This window comes from Petaurus breviceps, unplaced genomic scaffold (genome assembly GCF_028583685.1).
Source record: "Petaurus breviceps papuanus isolate PSGF00001 unplaced genomic scaffold, PetGlider_PUasm1.0 76, whole genome shotgun sequence".
Classification (NCBI taxonomy): Eukaryota; Metazoa; Chordata; class Mammalia; order Diprotodontia; family Petauridae; genus Petaurus; species Petaurus breviceps.
In genome coordinates this window covers 61,762,051-61,776,269 of record NW_027186473.1, presented here as the reverse complement: position 1 = coordinate 61,776,269, position 14,219 = coordinate 61,762,051, and the positions used below count along the sequence as shown (strand labels likewise).

At 36.5% G+C, this 14,219-nt stretch overlaps 1 protein-coding gene across 1 annotated transcript in view; it reads right to left on the bottom strand.

Annotated features, from left to right (window-relative positions):
- Nucleotides 1-14,219, bottom strand: part of GUCY1B1 (guanylate cyclase 1 soluble subunit beta 1) — a 76,479-nt gene that overhangs the window by 20,186 nt on the left and 42,074 nt on the right. The window contains exon 5 of the mRNA XM_069105614.1: nt 3,348-3,545. Coding sequence (XP_068961715.1) covers nt 3,348-3,545 — 198 coding nt within the window. The remainder of the gene's footprint in view (nt 1-3,347; nt 3,546-14,219) is intronic.

Below are 14,219 nucleotides of genomic sequence, written 5' to 3'. Positions count from 1 at the left end.
ATGTGAAGCTCTAGGGCCCTATGCTGCTATTTATTTAATCTGGATGTACACACAGATAGCAATAGTGGTCTCCTATTTTTCATTTGGCTCCAACTGCTGCAGTAATCTATTTAAAAACAAATCTGATTTCTCTAAAGGATGAGCTGAATGAACATTTATGATCTGTGACTATCCACCAGCTCATTCAAAGTGGTCATTTGTAGTACATTTGTAGTTACAGATCCCTGAATTTGCCAATGTTATATTCCATAGGTTATTGGTGGCTAGTCATAGAGACGAGCTCTAAAGAACCAAACTCTGCAACATCAGAAAGCTGCAAGTAAGTTGACACTAAAGATCATAGAGTGAGAGCTAAAACAAACTAAAGAAAAAACTGACTACAACACCAAAAACACCCAAACATAGACACACACATAACAAAAACAAATAATAACCACAACAGCAAAAACCTTACAAAGCATCTAGTACAATTTCTCAAATGACTAAACTGAAGCCTAAAACAGTGAAAACACCAGCCCAGTTATCACACAAATAGTGGTAAAGAGAGGATTCAAACCCAAGTCCTACTGGAATGTTGTTACCTATGACTGTTAGGAAAACACTGTCCAAGAAGTGTCACTGCTTTCTACAATATGCATTGCTCTAAGTGACTTGTGTGTTTATGCAGAACTATTACTTACATGTCTTGATTCTGCCAGTGATCAAAGGACTTTTTGATCAGTCTTTCTACACTAATGTATCACATCCTCCTACTTCCTTTAACACTTAAAAAGATCTGTTAGAACCCATCAATGAAGATTTTACTTCAATCAATAAAGACTACAACCCTTTTAATGATTTCAGAGACTGTAATAGATGGCTTCATTGTAGTTGTTGTGGCCAAAACATTCAACCACCGATGGCCAGCATTCTGGAGTCTCTCTATGCTTAACTAAGCTATCCCACAGAGAACAGATGTGAAGTCAGCTATCACGTCCATGCCTAGAGCCTTTCCTGTTTGGTAGGGTTTCCCAAAATTTTCACTTAATGGCATGATGTTCAAGGACCTTTAATGGAAAGACATTTTTTAATAGTGTTTTATTCTTCTCTCCATCCAGGCTAGAGTAAATTAGTAAAATTTTATGTTACAATGACTTATAGGAGTTTCCATAAAGATATGGAGAGTGGTAAGAAGGCTATCTCTTCCCCCTACTTAGGCACAGGGTGACTGAGATAAATCTATGAGCTTGAGCATTATTACCATATAGTACCAAAGTTGGACCTTGTGTAGACAGGATAACAAGTAAGGGTGCACACAAAAAGTGGATTCAAGTTGGCACCAAGGAGACTCAAATGTTTTTTGTTTTCAGGTCTAATTTTAGCAGCTATAAACCTGGATAACAGCTTCTGAAAGTATAATTCTCCTTTTGAGCTCTTTATTTCATCTTTTGAGAATGCTCCAAGAGGAGAGGAAACAGATTAGAGGAAGTCTTTCAAATTGCTTAGAGCAGAGGTGTCAGACATGCAACACTCTTAAGTGCACAGGAACAAGATTAAAATGTAATTGAGAAATAACAAAATAAATAAAAGTGCAATAGAACATAGATAATGTTAAAATGTTGTTTTCTAAATCAATGTGTAACCTGCAGGGAATGATGTATGCAAACCATGTATACTTTAGTGGCCCCTATTTCTACTAAGTTTGACATCACTGGTCTAGAGTTTTTTTAGAGTAAGTTATGCATAAAAAACAAAGAAATAATGCTATCTAAGTTTTGTTTAGAAAAATATAGCTTTAAGCTGGTCAACAAAATATGAATTCTTCTTGAATGTGGTTGAAAAAAATCACGGCTTTCACCAACAAGTTTCATTCTGTTCTACTTGAGCAGAGATTGCGTGCAAAGTCAATAGTTGCTCCAGTTGACGAAAAGGCAGCTAGGGGTCACAGTGGACAGAGCACTAGGGGTTTAGAATCAGAAAGATTCATCTTCCTGAGTTCAAATCTGGCCTCATACACTTATTGGCTGTGTGACCCTGGGCAAGTCACTTAACTCAGTTTCCTCATCTGTAAAATGAGCTGGAGAAAGACATGGAAAACCATTCCAGTATTTTTGCCAAAAAAAAAAAAAACCCAAATGAGGTCATGAAGAGACAGACATGACTAAAGCAACTGAACAGCAGTAGCAGTTAAAGATGCGAGAGGTGTCAAGATGCTGAGATGATCCAGACTTTCACAACATTCAGGGAAGAGACAGAAGAGGATCCCAAGGCCTTAATTTCCTTAATTTGGCCTTGATTTCTCAGATGGCAATTATTTGGCCTTGAATCAGCTATTTCCTCAAACTGGAGAGGTTAAAATGGTCAAAATGCCTCACTGTATTGCTCTAAGCACTAATCACTTATAACAAATATGTAGCCAAATGCAAAAGATATGACAAGATACCCACATTCTCCATTCTAATACTTTTTTTTATGATTAGCAACCACACAGCCTATGAGAAAGGCTTATAACTGAATTTGTTTCAACAATGGGTACTCCTCATGTAGCAAGAAAACAGTCCAGACTGCAAAATCTCACTCCAAATTGTTATTTTAGTATTGGGGAGCAAAAAAAGGATAATTCATCCTAAGGACACAGAAAACAACCAATTCTCATAACAGCTATGTGTGGATCTCAGTTTCCTTGTATATAAAATGAGGTGATTCATAGGTTTAGACCTAAAAAGGACCATTTAGGTCATCTAGTTCAACCCTACCATTTTGCAGATGAAGGAAGTCAGAACTAAAGAGGTTAAGTGACTTGCCAAGGGTAACACAAATAGTAAGCTCTGAAGCATGATTTGATTCTAGCCCCTCTGACTCTACAGTCAGATACAGTCACTGTATCATGTTGGGTTAGACTAAATAACTTTCAAGTCCCTCCCAGCTCTAAATCTACTGTTCTATGATTCACAGATCCATAGGCAAAGACATATCCACTTAATAGCTAGTAAGTGTTAATCACACAGCTAGTAAGTGTTAAGTGTCTGAGACTGGATTTAAACTCAGGTCCTCCTGACTCCAGGGCCGGGTCTCTAATCACTGCACGATGTCAGTCTATTCTTGTGGCTTAAACTCAATTTGGTATTGCCTTTAAGCCAATCCTAATTAAAAGTATAAATTATTTACTCCTATGTTTCCCCTTACCAGCTCTTAACATAACCTTCTTTCTAACCCCAAATATTCTAAAGATAAATACAGAAGATTGTTGTTTTATATGGGATTCTGTATGTGCTATTTATATGCCACTCCCATATATTACTGGCTCATTTGTTTCAGTAGGCTAATTGCCATCCATACTCAAAATATCACCTATCACCAAATATTACCTTCATATCAATTTCAGTGCCATGTATCTGTTGGGCAACAGTTTTGATGATTCCAATGACAATATCCTGTAGTCCTTCTCTCTCTGAGTAGTAGTGAAGAATGAGTCCTTTGCCCTTTTCTGCATCAGTGCACCTAAAGGATGGTGCACGCATACCTGGATAGATAGTAGCAAGGTGGTCATGAAGAGCATCAAGGTTCTGTAGGGAGAATGAAAACAGGAATGAAAGCATTAGAGTTTACATATATAAACTATAAAGCATAAAGGGCTTGAGAAAAGCCATCCAAATACAAGACTCAGAAATGGTTTACATAAAGAATGCAATTCAGTCTCTTAGCATACCTGTAGGGTAAGCTGTCACATAGTATAATTTTTCTTTTCTTTCTTTTTTTTTTTTTGTAAGCAATCAGGGTTAAGTAACTTGTTCAAGGTTACATGGCCAGTTATTTCTGGGTGTGGTGATGAGTATCTGAGCCCAGATTTGATCCCCAGGTCATCCCGACACTGGAGCCGATGCTCTTACTCGCTGTGCTACCTGGCTGCCCCGACTTTTCTTTTCTTCATAAGGATATTTGTATAAGGTAAATCACAAGTGAAGCATGACTTATGAGCATGACAGAAATGTACTTAAGAGGCAGGATAAACAAACAAGGATGGTGCCTGCAAAAACAAACTGTGTAGAGGAATAGCAAGAAAAGATTTCTTCCACTTGAATACTAAATTAAAAATAATCCTCATTTTAAAAAAGTCTATAATAACACAAAGTCCAAAAGGCAGAATCAGAAGACAAGATTACACACTTGACTATGACCACACAAAAGGAAATATGAATGAGATGAATTGATAGACAAGGAATTTTGATTCAGGGGGTAACTAAGAATTCATTCATTCAAATTAACTTAAAGGTAAATAGTAACTGAGAAAGTTTGGTAGATCACAGTGATGTTCAATTTTATTGCTAATGAAAAACTTAATTTTTTTAAAAAATAAAGATATGCCTAAAGTATATGCAGCTGTGTAGATCCAGACATATGTCACATGAGTATGCCTAACAATATGTGCATGTACATGTGTATGTAATAACTAATATCATTGGCAATGGATCCATTGTGGGTGTGAGGAGGCTATAACATATAACAAATAAGGAACTTAAAAGAAGAACAAGAGTCAAAGATCTCATCAAGGAAATGTATGCCACATATGGGTCATGTGAGTAGGGTGAAAGATGATAGGTGGATAGCTGGTGTTCTATTGGTATCCTCAAAATTGCAAGACAAATCAAGGAAAGCCTCCAGCATTTTTAGGCAGAGCCTCTATGGCAAACTTATGAGAGAAGATTAAAAACAATAAGAAAGAAACAAGCATTTTTGAAGCACCTTCTACAGGCCAGCCACTGAGCTAAGTACTTTACAAATATGTCATTTGATCTTCATGGCAACTTTGTGAGGTAGGCTTATCCCCATTGTACAGGTTGAAAAACCTGAGGCAAACAGACATTAACTGACTTAACCAGGCTCACAGAGTCAATAAGTGTCTGAGGTCAAACTTGTCTTCTTGACTCCAGGCCCAGCTCCCTTTGCACTGTACCGCCTAGAAGCCTCTGTATATGTTGCATATGATGGACAGGTATGGATAGATTATGCACCTACATCTTTGGAAGCAACATCCAAAACAAGGAAATTGGAGATCCATTTAAGTGATGACTATCAAATACTGGCTAATGTTCAAAATGAAGGACATTCAATATTGAATAACCCTCTTATTTCTATTCTGAAAGCTATTTATTAATTTATATACCTGTGTCCAAGGTGTCATCAGATAAAAAGGAGTTTGACTTCCTGATGTAACATAAGGGACTTCTAAATTTCCAACATATTTGAGAAATTTCATTTTTTTCATTGACCCCTTACCCAATCAATCAACAAGTATTGGTTTATTTTAATTTTTTCAATATATAAAAATATATTCTATCTCCCCCCCACCCACCCCTTCTCTTCAGAGGGGGGAAAATATATTTCCACAAGTATTTATTAAATACCAACTATATAACTATAAGTACTATGTAGTTGTTATGGACATACATACAAAATGATACAAGATACAATAACAGCTCCACCATGAAACAATTAGGTTTTAAACAAAAACTAAGGATAATTCATTTAATTGCTAAGTTGTAACATAAAGTATATGAAAATTTTTACATAACTAAGAGATATGCCAAAGTCATTATTGTGCACAGACATTTTTTCTTTTAAATGTTATTGATACTGTTGTTTTGCTACAATAGACACTTCCCAACAAACACTTGGATAATTTTACTGTTACCTGAAAAAAGGAATGTGTCTTTTAATTTTGAGAGTATGAGATGTTTTATTTGACTGGAGTTTTGTTGGCTCTCAGTGTTGATTTTATTTACTGTTGTTGTAGTCATTGTGTGTGTGAGTGGGGAGAGACAGAGACAGAGAGAAAATGAGAATTTTTGACTCTTTAGTCTGAATCACTTCATGTCTGATTCATAAGTGTATATATACGTATACATATGCCCAGGACATACACACATAATTATTCATAATCACATGTGCATGTACATGTATGTTTTAAATAATGTCATCAAATACTTTTACCTAATATTTTTTTTACTCTGAATCACTTCATACATCTTATATTTCTTTGAATTCTCCATAGTTACCATTCCTTACAGCACAATGCTATTCTATTATTTTACATATCACTACTTGTTCAATCTTTCCTCAATTCTTGGGCACATATTTTTTCACTTTTTTGTTAAGGGCAGGGATTTTTCAAAAGAAATGAAAACCTAAACATTGGAGAAAAAAAATTCAGTTGGCATTTACACCAGACAAAGTATATCTAAGAATATTTCATTATTGGGCCTAAGTAAATTCCACTGTGTCTATATAGCATGCAGTGAGATGGAGTGGAAAATATTTTAGATACAACAGGGCCATTTCTGTTTGATGGAGGCATCTGGATTGATACCTCTGATTCTATGACATTTACAAGGTGATTTAAGGTTTTACAAAGTGTTTCATTCACGACAACGCTGTGAGATATAATTCCTGTTTGTACTTCACAAATAAGGAAAATTCGATTTAGACAGGTGAAGTTGATTTTCTAGGGTTTGCTATGAAGTGTCAGATTTCACCTCCCCCTCCCCCCCACCCGCCCCAAGCCATTGGAAACATGACGCATTGAAACTATAATAAAGCCTTGTCTCCAGCTAGATAGATAGATATAACCTTGGAGAAATCATCAACATTTTTTTTTCTTAAGATGAGCTTAGGTAATCATAAGGATGCCCTAGTCTATTTCCAATAATGTTGTATAATTTCTGTCTCTCCCACCACGCTAAATATAACAATCAAAATGCCAACATTTCAAAGAAGTGTTTCATTGAGTCAATATTTTTTGAATACTGCCTAGATTATGGGCAATGTTTCTTTACTCTCAAAATATGTGTTTGCCTTAAGGAAGACCCGTCAATAAATGTTTTATTTACTATTGATCGACACCAGAGGGCACTGTTGCTACAGAATAGGGGGCCACTCCTATTCTCTATATTGGTTCTTTGTTGACCCCTAAATATTCATAAATTTCCTCTTGACAGGAGAGCAAGCAATCTTTCTTTTGACTGTTTAACCCCATGTTCTTAGAACTATATAGTGTGAGATATCAAGGGAGCAAGTTTGGAGGGAGAAGGTCTGGGGTAGGGGTTGTGGTAATTAGCCGTAATACACAAACATACAGAAAATGGTAGAGATGAAGTTGTAGTTTTGTTTTCTCCTACACATCCAAAATTACCAAGTGAGGCTCATGCTGCTTCTGGGTGTCTTTAAAGCAACTGAGTCCTATCAGCATGGGAAAATAGCCATATGATTGCATTTAATTTCACAAACATGTACTGGGTCTTTAGAAGGTACCTTGTCCTAGTCTAGGTAGTGGTAATACAAAGTCATACCACCCTAGCCCGATCATGCAGGAGCTTGCAGTCTAAAGGTGAAGGGGGGGATAGGGAACACATACATGCATGTATTTATAAACACATCTAAATGTGTATGTATATACATACTCCTCACACACAATCACAAACAGATACAAACTGTATCATGCTCAGTTTTTAAAAAAAGATACAGGTAAAATGCTATATAAATTAGATTCCTCATTACCTTCCTGAAAAGACAGAGAAATGGCTCAAATAAAGATTTGATGTATCAAATGATCCACCATTAAAAAAAGCCACTGTAGATCTTGTCTTTCTAGTATCTGAAAGGATTATACTTGTCTTCCCAGTAAAATCCCACTCAGCTGCGTTATAATTGTATGAGATGACCCCCATCTTTTTGAACATTAGGCCAGCAGAGGGCTTTCTCTGGCTTTGAGTGACAGTCCCAGCCTAGCTGTGATCAGAGGGGTTCACAACTAGAGGACTTATTACTAGGTAATGACCATTGCAGTGGGGAGAGGAGCACAGCAACTCATGAAGACTGCCTCCTGAGGCATGGGGACGTTGATACTGGCATATCCACAATAAAGAAATGATGAACCTTTTGAAATACTGAAGAAGTATTAATATTTAGCATTTATATAGCATTTTAAAGTTTGCAAAGTTCATTTTAAACATCTCATTTGATCCTCACAACAACACTGAGTGGTAGGAGCTATTATTACCCCCGTTCTGCAGATGAGAAAACTGAGGCACAGAAAGGTTAAGTGATTTGGCCAGGATCATACAGCTAGTAAGGATCTGAGAACAGATTTGAACTCAGATCTGCCTTACTCTCGTTCAGCACTTTATCCACTGAAGTGAAGTATGTGATTCTTTATGTACCACCTACATACAAATGACCTTCTTCTATACTGCATATATTTTCCTATGAACAATTCATACTCAGACAATAAAGATGACACGTCAGAAACATTTTCCACTAGATGTTTTGATGATTGATAAAATGAGTTCCTCCTATTCTATTAGTGTATGTGGACAGAATAAGGAGATAAGCTGTAGTGAACAGAAGTGATCAGGTCTGTTATCTGATTTCATAATTACTGGCAATTACGATGAGAAAATAAGATAGAGAATGCAAACTTTTTGAGGAAAGGCCTGTTTTTCATTCAGATGCATCTCCAGAGCCTAGAGTAGTCTATTATAAATTGTAGTTCCTTATTAAATGCTTGCCTGTTGGATCACTGGATTATATTATCACCTAAAAATAAATTGCTCTAAGATGTGAATAGATAGTGCTAAATTTTATTGTCATCCGTGGCAACCAAACCTCAAAATATCAAATGTATTATTGAGTTTGCCATTAATTAAATGGACAAATAAAGTAATTGCTTGTGCACATAAGAAATAACACCACTTTAGCACAGTATTGATTTCCTCTAGGTACAACCTCATATAAAAGCACTCTTGAGATTTTTTCAGTTGCAATTACCTTTAATCTCTCTTCCTGCCTCTGTCTATCTCTGTCTCGGCCTTTTCTCCTCCTCCCTCTCTTCATATTATGGAGATGACTATCATGGGAAAAGTGAAGAATTCGATTCTATTACATTTGACCACCTCTTTCTTCCACCATTACAGTTATACTATGCTTTTAGGAGCTTTAAAGACTACAAGAAGACATTCTCAACACAGACAGGATTGTCTCATCAAGCCTCAAAGAGAAACTCCATTCCATGTTAACAACAGTACCTATAACACAATCCATTATTACTAAAGTAGCTACTAATAGTTCTACCCACAGACTGTGGATAATAAGATTTTCATACTAAAATAGCATTTTAGCTTTTGAAAGTCCTAATCTCATCAGCAAAAACCCAAACAAACAAAAAAACCCAACTTGTTTATAGGGAAAAGAGGTCAGTGTCCAATTAAAAAGACTCATGCACGTCCACATATTCATGTTTTCAAACTAGTCTTGAAATAAACTCAAAGCTAAGCAAATTCAGCCCAAATGGATGGTTAACCATGATTAGGCTGCAAATATTCTGTTGCTCCCCCCCGCCCCTTTTCATAACTGCTGAAGTTTTCTCAGCTACTTCAATTTGGAAGCAAGCACATTCATTTTTGTCATCCTTTGAAAACCAAGAGGTCAGTTTGGGCATTTCTATCTAATTTTTCAATGACTTTCTGTGATTTTTTAAATGCATCTTCTATAAGCAAAAGTGATTTATTTTTTCTCAGGGTCCATGAGTTCAGTGTGGCTTCTGACTTAACCTGGAGTCCACCAATTATAGATGAGAATTATTTCTCAAATCCTGGGAAACTGCACTCCAGCTACAGATTTTGGATACTATTTTTAGAGGCAGGACAACCAAATGACAGTTTCTTTTGCTCTCGAGAAATGTGTGAAAGATTGAGGTTTTTCCATCCCTTCAGATTGTTTCCAGGGAAAAAGAATTTCTCTATTTAAATATGTAAACTAAAAATATGCCTACATAAAAGCCCAGATTCAAAAGGAAAATGGGAAGGAGAGTTATCTGGTCCATCTTCCTGACACCAGCCATCTAGAGAGATAGATTTAAACCATCACCCATAAATGGATAAGTCCTTATTTTAAAATTTTTTTTGAGGGGGGGAGGCAGGGCAATTGCGGCTAAGTGACTTGCCCAAGATCACACAACTAGTAAGTGTCAAGTGTCTAAGGCCATATTTGAACTCAGGTCTTCCTAACTCCAGGACCTCTATTCTCTACACTACCTAGTTGCCCCAAATTTAAAATTCTTAAGCAAGAGAAGCTCAACCTATTCCAGTGAGCTGTATTTAACATGTCAATTTGACAAGCATAATTAAATATTGGTTATATGGAAGATACTACTAGTCACTGGGAATAAAAAATGAAAAACAACGTAGTCCCTGCCCTTAACAGCATTTTGTATATTCTTAGATATGTACACATGTACATATATATACATGTTGTCTTACATAATAGAATGTAAGCTCCCTGAGGGCAGGAACTGTTTCATTTCACCCTTTGCATTATTCTCAGTTCTTAGCACAGGGCCTGGCATTTGCAGGTGCTTGTAGTTCATTCGAGTCATGTCTGACTCTTTGTGACCCCATATGGGGTTTTCCTGGCAAAGATACTGCAGTAATTTGCCCTTTCCTTCTTCAGCTCATTTTGAAGATGAATTGAGGCAAACAGGGTGAAGTGACTTGCCCAGGGTCACACAGCTAGTAAGTGTCTGAGGCTGGATTTGAACTCAGGAAGAGGAGTTTTCTTGATTCCAGGCCCCATATACTTATCTACCCTGCCACCTGGTTGGCCTTTGGTATGCACTTAATAAATGCTTATTCACTAACTGATCTCTGTGTGGCAAGCAGTTATGACTATGTATGTACCCAGCACTGGGTCCAATAGAGTGCTCAGCACCTAATTTGGGGCACTAACAGGGAAGCACCTAAAAGTCCCCCTATGGAAGCAGAGAATCAACCTCACCATTTGGCTTTGCACACAGGATAGAAAAGAAAATTGAATACAAGAAACTGAATGCTTTCACTCATATTTCTTACCACTTTCTTGGAGTTAATTTTTTTCATGGTTAGCAATGTACACATTCCTTTTTTTTCAAAACTGCACACATCAAGAGTGAAGTTTTAATTCCTTTTTATCTTTGCCAAGTGAAAAATACAATAACAAAACGACTATTACGTATAAAGAAAAACAAAAATATTGTATCAGCTAATTTAAAAAGGTTGAGCAAGTTTTCTTTAAACTCCTTAGAGAAAAATCTTTAAAAATTGAAAATAAGTAGTCATTTTTAGCAAAATCTACATTAGACAGCATCTCCAATCTGTTTGGTTTTGGCTCCTTTTTTTTTTTTTGCCTGTGTTTCATTGTTTTTGTGGTAGATCTCAGAAGAAAGGGGCCTGGGGATGAGTGAACATGATTAAGGAGAGGGGCACATGAACAGCTGAGGCTTTGGATACTATTCTTCTTTCTTCCTGTAACTGCTATGATCCAACATTTATTCAACAATCAAGTAGAACTTATTGGGAGAGAAGTACCATGACTATTGATAGATCTAGGAGGAGAAATAAAGTTTAGATAAATCAGTTAACTATTAAGCATTTATTAAGGCCAAACATACAGTAAAGCACTAGGGATATAAAGAAAGATTAAAACAAAGTCTCTGCCCTCAAAAAGGCTTACATTCTAATGGGGAAGAAAAACATAAATAATTAGATTCATACAATAGGGAGAGAGAGAGTAGCTGGAAAGCAATCCCTGAGGAGAAGGGACTAGCAGCTGAGACACCAGCTAACAAATATGGTTTCTGCCTCAATAACCTTACAATTAAGCACATTATCTGTACTCCAATGACTAGGGTAAAGTTAAAGACACAAATAATAATTCTAAAACACAATATGAAAGAAAAAAATGTCTGCACAATAAGGACTTTGGCATATCTCAGCTACATAAAGTTTTTATATACTTTATGCTACAACTTAGCAAATAAATGAATTATCCTTAGTTTTTGTTTCAAACCTAAATGTATCATGGTGTGGTTGTTATTGCATCTTGTATCAATTTTGTAACCATAGCACCTACATAGTGTATATAATTATATAGTTGGTGTTTAATAAATACTTGTGAAAATATTTTTCCCCCAAGAGAAGGGGTAGGTGGGAGGGTGATACAATATACTTTTATATATTGAAAAAAATTAAAATAAACCAATACTTGTTGATTGATTTGTGGGGGGGGGGGTCAATGAAAATGTGTTTTAGAGAATCACAAAACAAATCGCTGTGGGTTTTAAGCGATCATCAAGGCCTCAACAAATAAAGAAAAGGGAAGGGAGTATGTTCTAGTCTCAAGAAATGTCCAGAGCAAAAGTTGAGACATAGAGTGTCTCAGACAAAGATTAATCACTGGAATGAAAATATCAAGGAAATGGGTTCTCACCAGTGGATCAGTAAATTAGTTTTTAAAGCCCTCTAAATGCATGACCTTAAGGGGGGAGTTATAACTGGAACTCGTGGGAAAAAAAATTACAATGGCAGTGTTTCTTGGGTACTATAATCATTCTCTCCTGGAAATTCAGTTTAATTAAAGGGAAAAGAAAGTCATTTATAGACCCATATGATACATTTAAGAGTAAACTATTCTTTTCAGGAATACAAAGGGTGAGGGGTGGGGGAAGGGAATGATTTCATTGTGTTTTCACACGCACCCAGGCAACCTTTGAAAACATAAACAAATTTAAAAAAAAGATTCAGACAACCTAGATGATATTCATCAGGTCTGATAATGAATCAAAGCCCCCAACACTATTTAAGACTTGAAAAACACAGGGTGGTTGTTCAGAGAGGAGAAAAAGTGTGTCATGTGCTACTGATCTCTGTTGGTGTCGTTTATTATTTCCTTTTCCTGCACTCTCAATGACTAAGCTTCCTCTTGCCCTTTATGTACCCCACAATTTGAAGGCAGCCTTTCTATGTCATGAGAAAGCAGTTTCCTTTGAGGTTCAGGAGTTAAAAGTAAGGGAATGTTACATTTTTCTAAGAAAAATAAGTAAGCCAAAGTGACAGATTTTTACAGCTGTTTGGAAAAATGACCATATTTCCCAAAATAGTACTTCTCACAAACACTTAAGCATTGTATCTGACATAGGTCATCAATTCTAGACAGCTCCTGGTAGGCCTGGCCAAAAGCACACTTTCACATTGAAATTGGCTGAAAAGGTTGGTTAGGTTGCCAGAGACTGTCTCAGAGAAAAAGGTCCTTAGGATTCATCTAAACTAGGGAGAAATCCTTCTCCTTTTCCCCACACTTCCTTCTCAAACTGTATGTTGCCCTTTAGAGATTCTTTTGCCCTGCAAAGCAAGTGTCACTTGTTCATATCATTTTATCTGAACTACTTTAAAACACTGAAAGGAGAAGAGGGATAAGTTGCTTATCATTGGATTTGTTCTGGCTCTGAATTTCCTTTGCGATGATCTAGGGGACCATGGGAACCATATTTTCTTGACTTAGGGTATTAGAGTATATTTGTAGTCATACAGACTATTTTGAGTATATACATATTCATATATACTACTCTGAAAATGACTTCTGTTATTTTTTTCTTGGTATAAACAATTATGAATTGGGAGTAGGAGAGTTGTATGTAGAAATCAAAGGGCCTCCGAGAGCCCTTTGCCCCAAGAGCTCCAAGATCAAGGCCTAAAGTATCTCCTGAGTTCTGAATTAAACTTGAGTCTCACCAGAATGCTCTGGAAACTTTCAGTGCTATGAGGAAGACTGTGGAAGGTCTTTTTTTTTTTGGATTATAAAGAGTACAGCTCCCCCCAATTGCCCTACCTTCCCCCCCTCCAAAAAAATAAACAAACAAAAAAAAAAGAGTACAGTTCCCAGGTGTCCTACTCTATTATCCAAATCAAACATTTCAATACTTTGCCTAATTTACAGAATTTTTTTTAAGGGAGGGATGGGTCTAATAAAGGACAACAGGAAAACAGCTGTCTGGTGGAGACACAGCTTGAGATACATGAGAGTCTCACTATCATATCAGACCTGCCTGACCAGCTGTCTTTCCTCTGTATCAGCCTTCCAACTTTTCTCCCCAGTGTTTGCATCAATATAACAGAGCAATTCGCCATAGCAACAACTTGGCTGCCTCTTTTTTTTTCTAATTTGAGAAGAAATTTGGCAGTATGGAAGAGTTCTTGTTGAATTACAGACTTTTCTATAACAGAATATATCTAGATAAAATACATGCCATTCAAAAGCCAAAAATAGACTCTTCAAAAATTGCGGTTCCTCTTTTCCAAGGGCCAAATCTCATCCTCTTGATTGCTAAAGTCAGTGGACATAATATAAGAAATCCCAACTGAGAAACTATACAG